General features: G+C 43.4%; 2 protein-coding genes and 1 long non-coding RNA gene across 3 annotated transcripts; 1 reads left to right on the top strand and 2 right to left on the bottom strand.

The window, feature by feature from the left end:
• Positions 1–2,888: 2,888 nt before the first annotated feature.
• On the bottom strand, positions 2,889–8,643 carry LOC147204139 (protein rapunzel-like). Its single transcript, XM_086112702.1, has 3 exons — positions 8,486–8,643; positions 5,537–6,033; positions 2,889–4,802 (listed from the first exon to the last, which is right to left on the bottom strand). The coding sequence occupies exons 2-3, from the start codon at positions 6,028–6,030 to the stop codon at positions 4,112–4,114; spliced, it is 1,185 nt and encodes a 394-aa protein (XP_085968828.1). The 5' UTR covers positions 6,031–6,033; positions 8,486–8,643; the 3' UTR covers positions 2,889–4,111.
• Positions 8,644–8,661: 18 nt separating this feature from the next.
• On the top strand, positions 8,662–14,533 carry LOC147204138 (uncharacterized). Its single transcript, XR_015101087.1, has 2 exons — positions 8,662–8,800; positions 14,325–14,533. It is a non-coding gene; the product is annotated as an uncharacterized LOC147204138 (long non-coding RNA).
• On the bottom strand, positions 10,740–15,588 carry rpz (rapunzel). Its single transcript, XM_086112705.1, has 3 exons — positions 15,514–15,588; positions 13,291–13,785; positions 10,740–12,773 (listed from the first exon to the last, which is right to left on the bottom strand). The coding sequence occupies exons 2-3, from the start codon at positions 13,762–13,764 to the stop codon at positions 12,567–12,569; spliced, it is 681 nt and encodes a 226-aa protein (XP_085968831.1). The 5' UTR covers positions 13,765–13,785; positions 15,514–15,588; the 3' UTR covers positions 10,740–12,566.
• Between the last annotated feature and the right edge of the window lie 541 nt (positions 15,589–16,129).

Below are 16,129 nucleotides of genomic sequence, written 5' to 3'. Positions count from 1 at the left end.
AAGCGACAGGAGAGGAAATGGAAGAAGATTAAAAAAAAACAGGTGGGAGGGAAGCGCTATCGATTCCACGACGCTCAGTCGGCTTTCTCCGAGCTCCAATAACACAGCACACAATCCAATTATCCTTATCGGCCTTGAATGTTGCTTGGCGACAACCCCGCTGTCTTCGTTTACTTAAATGAGATGCTGAGATACACGCACGAGTCAGCATAATGTCCCTTTTCATCCAATTACAAAGGAGTGTTCAGGTCCAGCTGGAAATCAATCATAAAACGAACAGAAGAAAGTTACAAAAAAATCTGAATTGCTTTATAATTTTACACATCACCATTTCTGAGAAATAATGTCTTCGCCCTTTGGAAAAAAAAAAGTAATACCACTTCTGGTGTCATAGTTCAACTTCACGGTTTTGTGCCTGTACCTGCACTCCCTTTGCCCGGAATAAAACATTCGAGAAACCAATGTGTTTGCATAGCTGGCCTTGGCCAACGGTCCTCATTTGCTTAATGGCCCGTTATCAACTGGTGATCCAGCAGGAGAGCGGTGAAGCGTTAATCTTTACAGCATCACAAGAGAAAGTAGATACAGCACACGTCTTTTGCGGGTGGCCATATGTTGGGAATGACCGATGGAAAATGCGACCATTTCTCTTGCTTTTTTCTTCTTTGTGCTTGGTCAGCTCAAAAAAGAAGCAACTTGTAAATATTTAGACGAAAAACATGCTGGAATGTGATTCGGCAGGGGAGTACGAGGTGGGGGGGGGCCTTTTGGAATTCGCCCCCCGCCCTCCCAGGCCCACTGATGACAAAGTATGCCCCTGCATCTTATTGGCTGAAAGAGGGAAGATCATCCCAGTGGAGGTCTTGGACTGCTGAGGCTCTTGTTCACTTCCTGTTTCTCATGCTCTTCTAGTGTGTGTGTGTGTGTGTGTGTGTGTGTGTGTGTAATGAATGACCAGTATTTCCAAGCGTTAAAAGTAATTTGATTACTTCTTACTCTTTCCACTATAAAGATTATATGTATGGACGTATACACTTGTAATAAACTTACACACTACTCATATTATAGACATACTGTAGATATATAAATATATCCAGGTGACAGTAATGTAATTTCATTAAAATAAAAACAAAACCCATCAGATTTATTATTACTCCTTCCACTAAATATACAATATGTACAGTTCAGAGAAGGGATGGGTGGATATACATTTATATACTGTAGATATACACATATTCAGATTACAATAATGTAATTACATAAAAGTATTCAGATTGATGACTCCTCAAACTAAATATACGCATCATACAGCTACACACGTATACAGATCGTCGTAGCACGATTACACAACAATAACCACATTACTGATTACTGTTACTACTATTATGATACAGTACTCTTGTTGTAATTTAAATAATACTTTTATTTTTATTACTTTAAAAGGTAATTTACTGACTTTAACTTTCCATGCCGCCTGCGTCTTATTATGCCAAAATTCTTTCATGTACTGTACTCACCGTTCCACCAAACTGGAAACAATTTCACGTTGGTCACCACCAGGGGGCTCTACGTACCACTCGTCCGCTTCACCATATCCCTCGAAGGCTCTTTATCCAATTGGATCAGTCCAAGAGCAGGATGGATGCCTAATAAGATCCTCCTGAGCCGAGAGGAGCCTGCCGCCATCGATCCTGCCCTTTCATTTCGCTTATGAAATATTGATATTGGCCTCTATCTGGTCCTGCAGATGGAGGCATTCTGTCTTTTTTTTTCTAATGAGGACAGACTTATTTCCTGTCTGTTCTTATGTCAAAGTCTCATTCGCGTGAAGGGTCGTTGCCAAGTGAACGGTGCGTCAAAATCACCCCCAGTTGACTTGCACAGCTCCACACAGGTGATTTGTGATGCCGATTGGTTTCAGATGGATCACGAGGATCAGCTGTGAACGTGGCGGAAAGGTGTTTGACAACCGGCAATGAGAGTACAATTTTCCTTCTGTACTTGTCTTTTATCTTACTTTTTATCTTGTTTTATCTGTCAAACAAAAACCGAACATTGACCATCTGTTCGAAAGGTGTGTGGCTCTTCTTTGCTTTTAAAATGCAAACCTCCTGTAAGGCAGCGAATGCTATCCTCTGCAGGTCGGAAGTGGGAATTGCACCCTATAGCAACAATGGTTTTTTTTCCGCTTTATTGTTTTATTTGTTGTGATGATGAATAAACAACATTTTTCCATGTTCATTTTTTCATTTCAAATACTAGTTTCCTCAATTTTTAGGATAGATGCTTGAAATTTGAAAAAGTATTTCCATGGCGGCTGGGGCCTGGCGCAAGGCTTTTTTTAACAACAGGGAGAGAATGAAGAGTGTGTCTGATCAATATTTGCTACCTTTGGCCAAAGGAAGCGTAGCCGCTTATCAATTTGCTGCTGCTCTATACTGCACACCGTGATATCATACACACCTGAACATACCACAACACAGGGAATAAATTCACCACGACATGACTAGAGATGGATACAATATTTCAATTCATATCCCAAAAAAATCCGAAATGAGTGAAATAGAAAGGGTCTGCTTTAAAGCACCTTGCCATTTTTCTATTTTACAGCCAGCTGCCCGGCAGGCCGGCATAAGACTGGACACAGTGTCTGCGAAATGAATTCTAAACATGCTAAGCTAAGCACTTTGCTACATGCCCGCAGGGGGCTATAGCGCTGCGGTCTGGGAAACGCTGACTCCGGTGCGAAGGGGAATTCAATTAGCAGCCGCAGATGCTAACGGTGCAGTGTCAATCACATTTGTGCTGAGAAAAAAGGAGCAGCCTATTAGATTAAACACTTCCCCACATCCATAAACGACTTGTCCGCTGGCAAGAAGCAAAACGCATTCAATGCTCACCATGCGCTCACTTTATTTAGACCATGAGGGAAAAAAACTATCCATTTTGTTGGGATAGGGAAATTATATTTGGACACAAATATGTGCGTATGTCTCTTCTGCTTTATATATCACTGTGGCGATAAATTGAAACATCGATCATTCTAAAAAGTGGAACACTTGTTTTTGGGCTGTAAATTTGAGAACTTTAGCATTAGCATGTTAGAATTAGGAGGGTTAGGGGGTATGTTTAAGATTAGGAGGTACGCTGGTTGCTGTTAGGGCCAGGGTTTCAAGTTTGGGGCACTGAGGGTTAAGGTTACAAGAGAGAAGCATTTTTCTCAGATTAGGGTTAGGTTTGGAGGTTTAGGGTTCGGGATAGGGTTGGGTTAAGGGTTACTGGCCAATGGCAGCGGTCCCCAACCTTTATTTGCCCCACGGATTAGTTTCAGGTCAGACGATATTTTCAGGAGCCGGCCTGTTAAATACAACGGCCGGGTAAATTCAACAAAATAATATGACCTGCATGAAAACTGTGGTATTGTCTAAAACATAATAATAAACACGAATCATGACACGTCCTATCTGGCCGCAACACTGGGTGGTCGCTATGGTAATGGTTAAACGTGCCTTCAAAATAAGATACACGGCAATTAAAAAGTGCATGAAAAATACGACTCGCCATCGCCGCATATTATGCAGACTACCTTGTTGCGGGGCAATCTCCCGTTCGAGATAAATCCATATTTTAAATAGGACTTCTGATACTGTGTATTAAATGTAGCCTTCTTTTTCTTGAAAGTCGTCGGCTCCTCTTCTGTCTCCTAGCTGGGCCTTTTCCCCTTCCCAAAGAAACTTTCCAAAGACGATTGTTTTGTTTTTTTACTCATTTTGCTCGCTTCCTGGGTTTCGTTTTAGCGGTAACATATCACGTGACCGAGATGCGCGCCTTTACCTGAGTCAAGAGTGACATACTGTAGATGGATGTAACAGAGAATGTGATAATTTTTCAAAATAAAACATCTTTCACATTCCAAAATGAATAAAGTGGAAGTAATGTAAATGATTTAATCTTTCTGTGCGGCCCGGTACGAAATGACCCAGGGACCGATACCGGTCCGTGGCTCGAGGGTTGGGGACCGCTAGGCTAGGGTATTTTCGTCAATGGTCATGGTTATAGTTTAGACACTTAAGGTCTGAGATTTAATCCCGCTTTGGAATGTTTTCGAGTTTCAATCAGCGTGTACGCACACAGCAACATTCTTGTGCCTCTCCCAGTAGTGACAATCTTCTGGGAAACTCCAGGCCGCCGCTGACTCCTTGTGGCGGCTGACGGCGTGAACCACAAACCCGCTCATCTGTTTCTCCAGGACATCCACTACCGTGGGGGCGTTGCCCTTGCGAGCGGCGCCCTCCATCATCTCCAGTATGGCATCCCTGGGCACCGTCTGGGGCCCGGTGCTGAACGACACCACCAGGTTGATGTTGTTGACCTGCAGAACTTCAAACCAGTTGCGCCCCACCACATGGTGGAAGCGCTCCCCGGCTCTCCAGTTGCGGTACGTGCTCCCCGAGTGGTTGATGAGGCGCACCGACCAACTCACCCAGTCGTACTTCTTGACCAGGAAGTCCAAGAGCTGCTGGGTGGTCTCCTGGAGGTTGTCGCTTTGCTTCTCCTGGAGGAAGTGCTGGGCGTCCAGTTTGGCCTGCTCTGGAAAGGCATCCACGCAGGATTGGATTGTGGTCTTCATCCGGAGTTCGATTTCGTCCATCTTGCGGCTCCACTCTTGGATTTTGTCCTCTTCCTCCTGGTGGTTTTGGGTCAAGGCCGTGTGTCCCATCAAAGCAATGAGACCTAAGCAGAGAAGCTCCTTCATGCGCACGCAAAAGTCCTCCAGAAGGCGACGGTTCCTGGAGACATACCTGACGACACATCACACGAGCAGCACCTTTTAAGCCTGTCTTCTTACAATATCAGCAGTTTTAGATTGGCACCCTAACCCTGAACTCCAACTTTATTCAAACCCCAAACGCATCTGATTGGACGTACCCTTACGAACTCTAAACCCCGCCCCTAGCCCGAAAGCCGAAATCAAATGTTAACATCTGGTCAACCCAAACCAATTGTTACTCCTGACCCTAACCTGTCATACTAACCCAAAAAGAAATCTTCTCTCTAAACTCTAAAACCGTCACTCCCCAATCCTAACTTGTAGTTGAATTCAAAATGGCTGCAACCAATTCAGCAAAACTAGCTTTTGATGATCGGCCGCTAGTTTTGTTGAACTGGTTGCGTGAATACTAGTTGCAGAATCCCATGGCTGTTTAATCGTATTTGCTTGCGTTGCCTAACACTAACTAAACCTCTGGGTAAATTATCTTAAAACATGAATGCTAACCCGCAAATTGTAAACCTAACCAACAGACCAGTTAACTATTAACTAACTATTCCAGTTATTTCAAATGTAAAACTCGTATCTGATTAATCGGTTGACTAGCTAAAACAATATCACATCAAATAACAAGTTTGTTGGTCCCTCACAACAATGGAAATATCAATTAAAGGCAGAACATTTGACTCTATTACAAGAACTTGTCCTTTAGCCAATTTTAGTCGAGCTAATACTGGCATGATTGACACCCGATACTGAATTTACCTTTCCACCACGTCCAGAATGGATTCTCCAAAGCTGCTGTTACCCATGAGTGCGTGATAGAGCACAAATAAATTCTTCTCGCCACCACTCCTGGAGAAATGCTCCAGGAATAACTTGGTCTTGACCTCCCGAAACTGCGCTTTGGCCTCGATGATGTCCATGTACTTCCTGAATTGATTGCGGAGGTTCTCCTCCACGGCAAAGTACTGCGAGTCCAGCCGAGCCTTCTTGATCTCGCAATCGATGTCCTCCAGCTGGCCTGAAAGAAGGTCCAGACTGTTGCGGACGGTCAGGAACTGCTCCTTGACGTAGAAGACCTCCTTGCTGTGGACGTTGTCCAAGGCCAGACGCAGAACCGGAGCGGCGGCCTGGCACAGCGGGAAGAGCTCCCCCACCGCGCTGGCCACAACCTCGGCGCCGCGCTCCAACATGTCCATGGCTGCCTCGATGGCCTCCTTCTTCTCAGCCAAAACCTTCTCCACGGGATTACTCATGGTCTACAAGACAGGACAATTCTCAAGTACATATTTGTAAAGCGATGATTGTTCTGTCCACAGTAAAAGTTTCGGGCCATTTCATTAATATTAATTGTGTTTAGAATATTCATTTAGTTATCGCGGTGCATTGTGGGTAGTAGACACCATGTTTCATCAGATGAGCCATTACAGAAAGCCTGACCGTGGTCGTTGCAACTGGTCCTCCTGAGTTATATTCCTTTCGTTTCACCTTCGAAAGCAATGGCGGTAAGTCTGTCCTGTTTAGCATTATTTAGAAATGTGTTTCGGAGATCGTTTTCCCTCAATTGTTGTCATTGGAAACTCGCTAGCTCAGAGTACTGCTAACGACGTAGCGACGATGCTAAATCAGTGCTAACAAGCTAATTAGCATGCGAAGGTACTGCGAAAACGCATTGTTTATCATTGTTTGTCACACTTTGAGCTGCATTTACAGTATGTCCTTTGTTAAACACCTGGCGATTTGTGTTGTATTTATGTACACAACGTTAATGCATGTTTTAAATCCCTTCATTTCAGTTTCACTCTAGAATTCATTGAGCTGATGTCACAGGTGTTCACTGTACGCCGTCAAGAAGACCGCAATAAAGGAGCAAGACGCTCAGTTTCCTGGCTCATGAATAAATGGGTTTGGCTTGCTGTTGACCTGCGTTAATATACTCGTAGTATCTAACACGTAGCGAAAACAGTACAGTGAAAAGCCATTGCTTTCGAAGGTGAAACGAAAGGAATATAACTCAGGAGGACCAACGACCACGGTCAGGCTTTCTGTAATGACTCGTCTGATGAAACATGGTGTCTGCTACCCACAATGCACCGCGATAACTAAATGAAAATGATACGATATGCTCCCGTTTCTTGACAGCAAGAAAGTCAGAACAGTCACTAAGGAACACTTTACAAAGATCTAGTTTTCAAAGCCTTAGCGCGTTTTAATGCATTTAGGAGGGGTACAACGATCATTTAAAAAATATATATAAGGATTCACTGTACATCCCGACGTGTACTCTGCATGAGCAAAATCTCGGTCCTTGTCCCTTTTTTTTTTTAATCAACATAGTTGGTAGCTATCAGCTGTTGTCGTGACAAAGCTGTCGTCAGACCGGCTGAGCCGAGCTCCACGAGGCCGAAGAAACAACAATGAGAAAAAAAAATGAGTACAGCAGGAGAGGGAGCGTCTGACATTGTTGTTCCACTCTCTGCATCCATTATTTATGCCGGCAACAAGATTCCATAAGCAGCCACTGTCGATTCAAAAAGTCACTTATCTCTCAGCCAATCAGGGTTGCCTGAACCCATTTTAGTGTCAATGTTTTTGTTGTTGTGGTTCTTCACGTTGGGTCATCATACGATTAGGTTTAAAAATTGTAATGTGCCTATTTTGACAAAGTAAAGAAAAAGATAATGATACCACTCACCCCCGCCCGGCCCACCTCCATTGTGTGGGTGACGTTCCAACGACCCCACCCCCAGGCAATAAGTGGAATTTACAACACTTCAATTAATCAACAATGTCACAATATACTTTAAGAATCATCACTCAATCCCAAAAGATGTACAGTACATTATGAATTGAACCAAAAGCCGTTCTGTAGGCATAAAAAGCAGGATGACAGAAGGTTGACGTTCAATAATCTTCATCAAAAACTAGGCTAAACTGAAAGTACTTCCCATTTTCCTTCTTCATCGAAAATTGAAATTTCATTTGTGTCAAACTAACGCCATCTAGTCCTCAACAGTGGAATTACACCCCAAATTAAAAGGAGCAAAGACAAATTAGAGTTATGAACTGATATTGGTACTACCTAGCAAATTTGAAGTTTTTTTGCATGATTTTTTTTGGGGGGGGGTAGAGTTGCCACCATTTTCAAACCTCATTCATATGGCATTTTTTAAAAAAATCATTCAAATATGGCAGGTTAATAAAACTCTTCCCTGTTCTGACTCAAACCGACAAATCATTTTCACTTTACGGGGACTTTCAATACAGTAAACAAGTACTTAGTTACAGTCTACCACTGATTATTATCCAGTTTCAACCACCGAAGTCGTCGACACATTTACATGACATTGGTTGGATGTGGCCAGCTTCAGAGCTGGTGATGTTTTCATAAATAAAATACAATGCCGGAGGTAGTGATGTCATACACACAAAATGGAGGCTATGTGTATGCGTGTGTGTGTGTCCTTGACTGAATGTGAGCATCCAAGGCCGGGTGGAGAGGGGGGACTCCTTAACCTCCATAAATCATCAAAAATAATCAAATTCTGGTCAGTAAAAGTGATTTTTAAAAACAAACCCCGGACCTAGCTGTGGATGCGTGTTTTTAGCACAAGTGGCCCCCACTTGACGTCACCTCACTTTGAGTGCATATTTCTCATCTCCGATCCGGATTAAAAAAATAATAATAATACAAAATCAGCACATTCTTACCTCTTCTTCTTTTTCTTTGTCGGACAAGTTCCTGAGTGGAAGATTCCCAGTGTGCTGCTTGTGAGGAAAGCTGCATTGGGAGGGGTCCCAAAGAAGAGAGAGAGAAGAAAAGGAGTGAGACGCAATGGAGGGATGAGGGTGTTCGGAGAGTGAGAGATCTGTGCTCGACGTGACAAGGTCTTGCTGTGGTTTTTCGTCTCCACCAAGATGGATTTTAATGTCTGATTCTTTTGTTATTTTTTTAGCTTTTTTGGGGGGGGGGTCCCTCTTTGAGGAGCCTCTTGGGGATGTTCAACATCACGCACACCATTGAAGGTAAGAACAAAACCTTGTGATGATTACGCTTGTGTTAAAAAAAAAACGAATAATCAAGTGTGTATTAATTTTAAAGCCATTCACAAACAAGCAAACGTGTGTATGCTGTCCACTAATCAGGCTTTGCTGGGATTTTTTTTTTTTGCGCACTGAACGAATTTCTGTGACTAAAATGTTGCATTTCCAACATGGAATTAGAGTCTAATTATTAGACGGTGTCATTTGTAATAAGTAGTAGATATGAAGGTGATAGCGCAAATGTTGCTTCATGGAAAAAAAGAAGACAAACGATCACCCCCCACCCCCCACCTGCCACCACTAACCTGCACCAAAAATAAATCACGATGATGACGCAAATGCTGCCAGATAGACGCCACAGCCCAAGTGAGCACGTCAGTTAACTGCTTATCTATTTTTTGTTTGTTTTTCTTTTGTTTTTTGGAGGGGGGCGTGTTTTTTGTGACTCCCCTGATCTCTTGCAGGGATGAGCAGCAGAATTGTGCGGGTCAAATCAGCATTTTTTTTCTCGATGTTGTAGATGAGTAAATTGCACACGTTTGGAACCAGTTCATCTGGTTCTATTTAAGGGGCTTCAGCACTCACTATACATTCTTAATTTTTAAAATAAATACCACAGTGTTCAATTTCGATGGTGACATATATATGTAATACAGTATACAGCAAATAAAAAGGGAATGTTACTGGATGTTTCTGTGATGGACAGTTGCTTACGTGGAAACAGGTGGAAAGAACAACGTCATCTGGCGGACATATTGAAAAACTACACCCCCATGTTCTTCTCGGATAATTTTCCGTCCAAACGTGCCTACGTTATTTTTTTCTTCCAAAATAATTTGACCAATGTAAAGTCTTAAATGGTGCAATATGTTAATTGATTAACAAAAATGGCAAGATTTGCGGCTTCTCCAAAGCGATGCTTTTGGAGAGGCCAGGTTTCCGCCCGACTACAACGATATGTTCTATATTTAAGTAGGCCTCTATTTTTATACTGAATGGTAAATTTCATTTAAAATGTATTTTGCTATTTTGTTTCGGGTCGCTGGGTGCTGGACCTTGCCCAAAGTTCGATTTAGACGGAAGGCACACTGCCCCCTGCTGGCATGGTGGCCAGTCAGTCGCAGGGCAGATTGAACACATTATAGACTGTACATACATTCCTTTTTAAACTTTTTTTGTCGTTTTATGTAGCGTATACAGCCACCATGTTATTACGTACCTCTGTATTATCAAACGAGAACCCATTTTTACCAGTTGGAAATGTTTTTAAGACAAAAACTTCACAACTAAGTCACAGCTGAACAAGAAAATTAATTTGGGAAATTAGGATAGCTTCCCATTATACAACACAACGGTTGCATTTCCGCTAGCATCTCTAGCTGGCCATGAGCTTGTTAGCTCTAAACACTTGCTAGCTCGAAACATCTTAGCACTTCTAAAATAACATCAAATACACAATCATGATCACATACCGTTTTGCATTCCGAAATGAATTCATTCGTACTTTGGGGAAGATGGAGATCTTGGTGTCTTCACCTCATACTGTCCTCGCTCTTTCAAGGGGAACTAAATGCACACATTTTCTTGGCAACAATCCCCTTGAAGTGACCCCAATAGTGGAAACACACCATTTAAATTCATATGGTATTGGTGCAATAAGAATTAAGCAGGTGAAATCAGCCACCAAAGGTGACTGACATTTTCCCCGTTAGCACGCATTACTGTCAGCTGCAATTAATGCCCTGGGCTTAAGGGCACGTTCACGTCAATCCTAGCCAACAGCAAAGGGCGGTGCAGGAAAAAAACTTCATTTCGATTCCAACTGAGCATCTACGTCTTCGTTAGGATTGCAGATGTCCCGAATCAAATGTCCAGTAAGACCAGAGAGCAGGCAGGCAGGAAAATGAAATGACTCCCAAAATCATGGATGCATGGACTCATATTTATTTGTAGTGGTGCTCAAAACAAAAACAGAACAGTCACCCGATACAATCAAATGGCCTACATCAGACAAGTATACACACTTTAGTCGCTTTCTTTTTATACCGCATAATTATGTTTAAAACACATGTAAAAGGATGTCTCATAAAATAGTGTAAAAAAAAAAACCAAACAAACAACAATATAATCATTGAGGCACCACTGACTGCAAACAAACAAAAAAAAGGTATTTGAAAAAAAAAAAGAAGCTGTTCCTTTACTTATGGGATAAAGTGCCCGTACAACACAAAGTGACCTACTCTGCATGAACTTCGATGCCCGTTTTTTAAAGTCGTTCTGCAGAACATGTGGAAAGAAGTGCTTCAAAAGTAGTGTTGGTGGAACTCAAGCGGCATTCTCATCTAGTGTCATAAAAACAAGTGTAACCACTTTTAGTGTTCAGGTATGCGCTCATTTTGCCATCCATCATTGCATCACATTCATCCTATGAAATCTTTTTGTTTTTTTGGTCTCGCTGATTTTTCAGAACATCTCACCAGCCGGTTGGAATTGAGATAAACCGGGGATTGTTGGACGACGATGTCCGTGACATCTATTGGCTTGGCATGCGTCCTAACTTGTAACAAAGAACATGAAGACGTTTAGTGGGTGGGTGGTCCAAGACTTAATAATGCAACATTTCATCGACAGGCGCCTTGCGGAGCACTCCAGGTCACCTTACAAAGTTGATCAAAACTCAAGAGTGGTCCCAGCGTTCTTGTCTAAACAGCGGTGGGCAAACTCAAGCGCGGAAGGGCTGAATGGCCGTTTCAAATGGATACATGGGACAGCTCGGATTAAAGACTGGGGGATCTGTCAGATGTTAACTGAACTGTTTCTTTTATTTCATTAACTCAATGGCTGCTATGGATGCTTGCATTTGTCGATGACTACCAGCACCGACAAATATATTCGTGGTCCATTTTTCAACAGACAGGCGTGGTGCAGGGTCTGGCCTAGCTCGTCTATCAAATAACACACATACGTGGCCGTATTGATGAACTAAAGGCCAGTAAGTGGCGGTCTTGCATTGCTTTGGATTGGAGATTAGCACAGCTTTTAATTAGAAGAGAAAGATTAGGTGGCCAGCTCGGACAAGGAGTTTAGGCACCTGACATTCCCAACAGCATCTGTGTTTGATGACGCAGTTCATAGAGTGAAAAAAGGCCGCTGACATTCAACTCCAGCCATGTGTTGAGACAGCATTGCTTACTGTGTTTCTTTGGCGTTATTTCATCAAAAGCCCTTTCTCAGTCGTTTTATTTTAGTTTGAGGTGTCACAACGCCATCAAAGTCACTGTTCTGTTGACATGTTTGCGTTCACGCAAAGCTTTTCTGTCCACTTGGAATCAGCGCGTGTTCCACTGCTAGTTATTAAAGAACAAAAAATCTCGTTTGGTTTTTTTTTTTTCTGATATGAGTCAACTTTCTGGTTTGGTAATTATAAGGTGGGAGAACCTAATCTCGAAAGATCAGTCAAAGTGCTCGTAAAATGTCAGGCAGTCAATGAAAAAAACTAATTTGAAAAAATAAAAGTATCATTTTTGCCCATCTCTTATTACTTACAATAAACCAATCTGCTAGCTATTGAATTAATTAAAGAAAAAATCCCAACAACCAATTCAAGGAAAGAAAAAAAGAGCAATATAAGGATGCTTGATAATATAAATGTTGGCTGGGCCGCACTGCCAGTAAGGAAGAAGTAGCGTACGTGTCTTTGCCCACCGCTGCCGTTGAAGTTAACGATGACGATGCGTGTGTACCCGATTCAGCGGCACATGCGCAGCGCATGCTGCATCTTGTCCTGTACCTTCTCCATCTTTTCGGCCCACTCCTCGCTCAGGCCGGCGTCGTCGTCGCCGATGACGGCGGCGTAGCCCATCAGGGCGATCAGGCCGATGCAGAACAAGTAGGTGAGGCGCGTGCACAAGCGCTCCATGGCCCGACGATCGCCGCCCGAGTGTTTCAGGAACACCTCAAGACAACAACAAACCCAACTTGAAGAAAGGCAGGAAATGCTGGCCTCTGCTGGTCAGAGTTAGACATTGCAACACCTGAAAGCTCCATATTATGTTTTTCCACCTCATTGTGTTATTTTTAGTTTCCCAAGTTTGCACTGTCAAGTTTTGTAATATTTTCCCATGTTCATTTTTTTTCTTCATATGTTGAATAATCTAGTTTCTTTAGTTTTCAGGACAGCCGGCAGTTTGAAAACCACATTAAAAAAATGTTGCCATATCACTCAGGTTTATGCTCCAGGCCGACACACGTTAAGTGAAAAACTGCAAAATGGTGAAAGCGTACCAAAATACCTTTTCAAATCGCTGATTCTGAAACTTCACATAATTCTAACTATTGACGAGCCTCACGTGCAGGTGCTTGATTATGAGTCAGCTATTCAACACTATAACAGCATTAGACGATATAGGGGAAATGATGGCCGACCGGTCCATAACGTCCCCCACCCCTTGTCAGCGTGGTCCGCGACTCACCTCCAGGATAGGCCGACTGAAGAGTTTGGGTTTCCCCACCACGCCGTCATAGAGCGTGTGCAGGTTTTGGTCGCCCAGGTCGTCGGCGTAGCTGCGGGCGAAGTCTTCCTTCTTGCGCTCGCTGTGCTCGGGTCGGGCCTCCACCAGCTCCATGAACTTGCGAAACTGGTTCTTGAGGTTCTCCTCCACCGAGGCGTACTGGCTGTCCAGCGTCTCCTTCTGGATGGCCACCAGCGCCTGGCGGTTCTTGCGCGAGAGCTCGTCCAGCGCCCGGTTGACTGAGCCGAACTCGCGCTTGAGCGTGCGGATGTCCTCGTCGTCGATGTGGTGCAGAACCACGCGCATCAGCGAGCCCGCCACGCCAAAGATGGGATTGACCACGGCCGCCGCCGACGAGATGGTGGCCACGCACTGCAGCACCTTCACCATGCCCTGCTTCAGCTTGGCGTGCTCCTCCACGATCTCCTCTTCCATTGTGGCTGCAGGGGCAGGGAGCTGGGGGGGACGGAGAGACATTTTTGTTTTCCGGTGAGGAAAGAGTTAAAGCACGAGTCTCTCCTGTTTCGCTGTGGCTGTTTTCTTTTCAGCACCAGGCTGCCGCAAGCACACGTCTTAGGGCTGACACGATAGCTCCTTGTAAGCCGAGCCAAACAAAAGGAGTACAGAGCCTTTCTGTGACGGAACTGGGAGCCGCGTTTCTTGCGCAACCTCTTCATGAATACCCCATGAACAGTTTGAAACGCTCGAATACGTGTCTGAAGCCTGCAGGGCGTGTTTATGTTATGCATGTGTTACCGCACACCTCCACTAGAGGGGAGCAAAGGTGTCAACACTCCTGATTTCAGCACCACGACCAGTGGACTGAAAACACAGGCTTCAGCCATCGGTGGCCAAATTAGCCATTTAAACGGCACAAAATGGAGTCACTCAATTGAGACAATTGTCGTTTTTGTGACTTTTTAAAATCTGTTATCTTGCCTTTATAAGTAAAGTTTAATAGTGGCATGACTGTAATTGTTTTCTTGTTTACACAGATCATGATGAAGTGGTAGCCCAGTCCAGTGACACAACTCAAGACAGCCACCAATTATGAGGATATGATACAAAGGAAGATTTGTTGTGTTTAACACGTGCGAGGTGAGCAGAATTCCAGGAGGTGAGAAGAGTACAAACTGGCCACAATACACAAGTATTGGCGAAATCAAAATTTAGTATTTACGTTTTAATAAAAAGTCAGACACAACCGAGGGGAGCAGAATTCAATATTGCCATAATTTAAAAAGAGGTGCTACAAACTCATAATGGCATTCGTTCAATGGGTTTTGAAACACAGCCAGAGAGCTTCTGATTTCGTTTTCAATTAAATCAGTAAGTAGTCTTACGTAGGATTCTGGCATTCTGGTTCAATCAATTGTCAAAAAATGTCACCCTTTATTTGACTTGAACGATTAGTGTACTAGCAGGTGAGTGTTGTTAACCATAACCTCTAGGAAGGATGCATAAGACTTCACGGGCTTTCGTGAGCATTTAATTTTTTACAAAATGTATAAATTGACATATTTACAGTGAAAACAAAGGAAATTGTCTTTGAAGTTGACTTTTGTCTCAAAACCAAACAAGGAAGTGAGCTGCCTACTGACGTCACCTGTTGCCAGCTCGACAGCCATCTTGAACGCTCTCTAACTAGGCATAGCAACAAGCTAATGCTAATTAAAATGAAGACATCACTCAAATTCCACCATTAAAATTCATGATTTATACTTCAAGCGATATTTTTCTTACACTTGAACATTTATGAGTCCAGTTTGCTGTGCGTCTGGATAAAAATGGAGTGCCACTGAGGCAGTTGAAGCCAAAGAAGCACACACCCTTGAGGCTCATCAACTTCAAGTAACTACGACGACAGAGGCTAAAACACAACAATCAAAGGTCTTCCGGACTTGTTAAGTGTTTGTGAGGATTTCAATCGGGTCAAACATCCGCTTTGGAGGCCCACAAGCAGGCTCAAGCTCCTTCCTGCCTGCTTTGGCTCCCTCTAGCCGCGCCTCCATGTTTGCTTCTTAACGCACATCCGTGGTCCGGGCCGCTTGAAAATGTTGCAGACATGCCAAATTAACCCCTAAAACTGGTCTTTCTTGGGCCCAACGCGTACTACACTTTACCACTTTGCATCCCAAGCAATATTAGTCACCATTGGCCACGAAAGGTCTGTTTATTTCTTACCTTTCAGTAAATAGCTTCCACCTTGGTGCGCCTTTCCGACGGCCCAACCTCGACTGACTCCTTCTTCTTCCCAGCAATCCCTGCAAAATGGACACGTCCATGTACGTTCAACGTGTAGGGGTGAAAATATTGACATAAACCATCATTTAAGAGCCAATATATGCCCTCAAACGCGCAAAATGGTCATTTAAACCAAAGTAAAGCTATTTCTTCCAAGTGCCACTTGAAAACGCTACATAAAATATTTGAAATATTAAAAGCAATCATTCAGACTAACAGTTATCCCCCCTTTCTTTTGAACATATTAGAGTCCATTCCGCATTCAAAAAGTCCCAACCAAAACGTCATTGTCAGTCTGTGCGCAACCGAGCTCCCGAATCAACCCGCAGAGCGATTTGTCAACCCCCGCGGCATCTTTCAGACACTAACAAACACTCCATTCACTATATTTATAAGTCCAAGAGACACTTTAGCATTTCAAGACTGCTAGGCGATGACTTCCAAGCCAATAAAAGTCCACAGAGTTGAGAAAACTTCACGAAAGGTGCACAGATGCGCCCTGACGCCAATGGGAATTTTCAGTCGGCTCCAGTTGAGTACAAAACAAAAAAAAAAA

The sequence above is a fragment of the Hippocampus guttulatus genome, chromosome 6 (genome assembly GCF_054856545.1).
Source record: "Hippocampus guttulatus isolate MCC_2025c chromosome 6, RoL_Hgut_1.0, whole genome shotgun sequence".
Taxonomy (NCBI): domain Eukaryota; kingdom Metazoa; phylum Chordata; class Actinopteri; order Syngnathiformes; family Syngnathidae; genus Hippocampus; species Hippocampus guttulatus.
The sequence above is the reverse complement of the archived record's forward strand: the minus strand, read 5'-3'. Positions and strand labels throughout refer to the sequence as shown.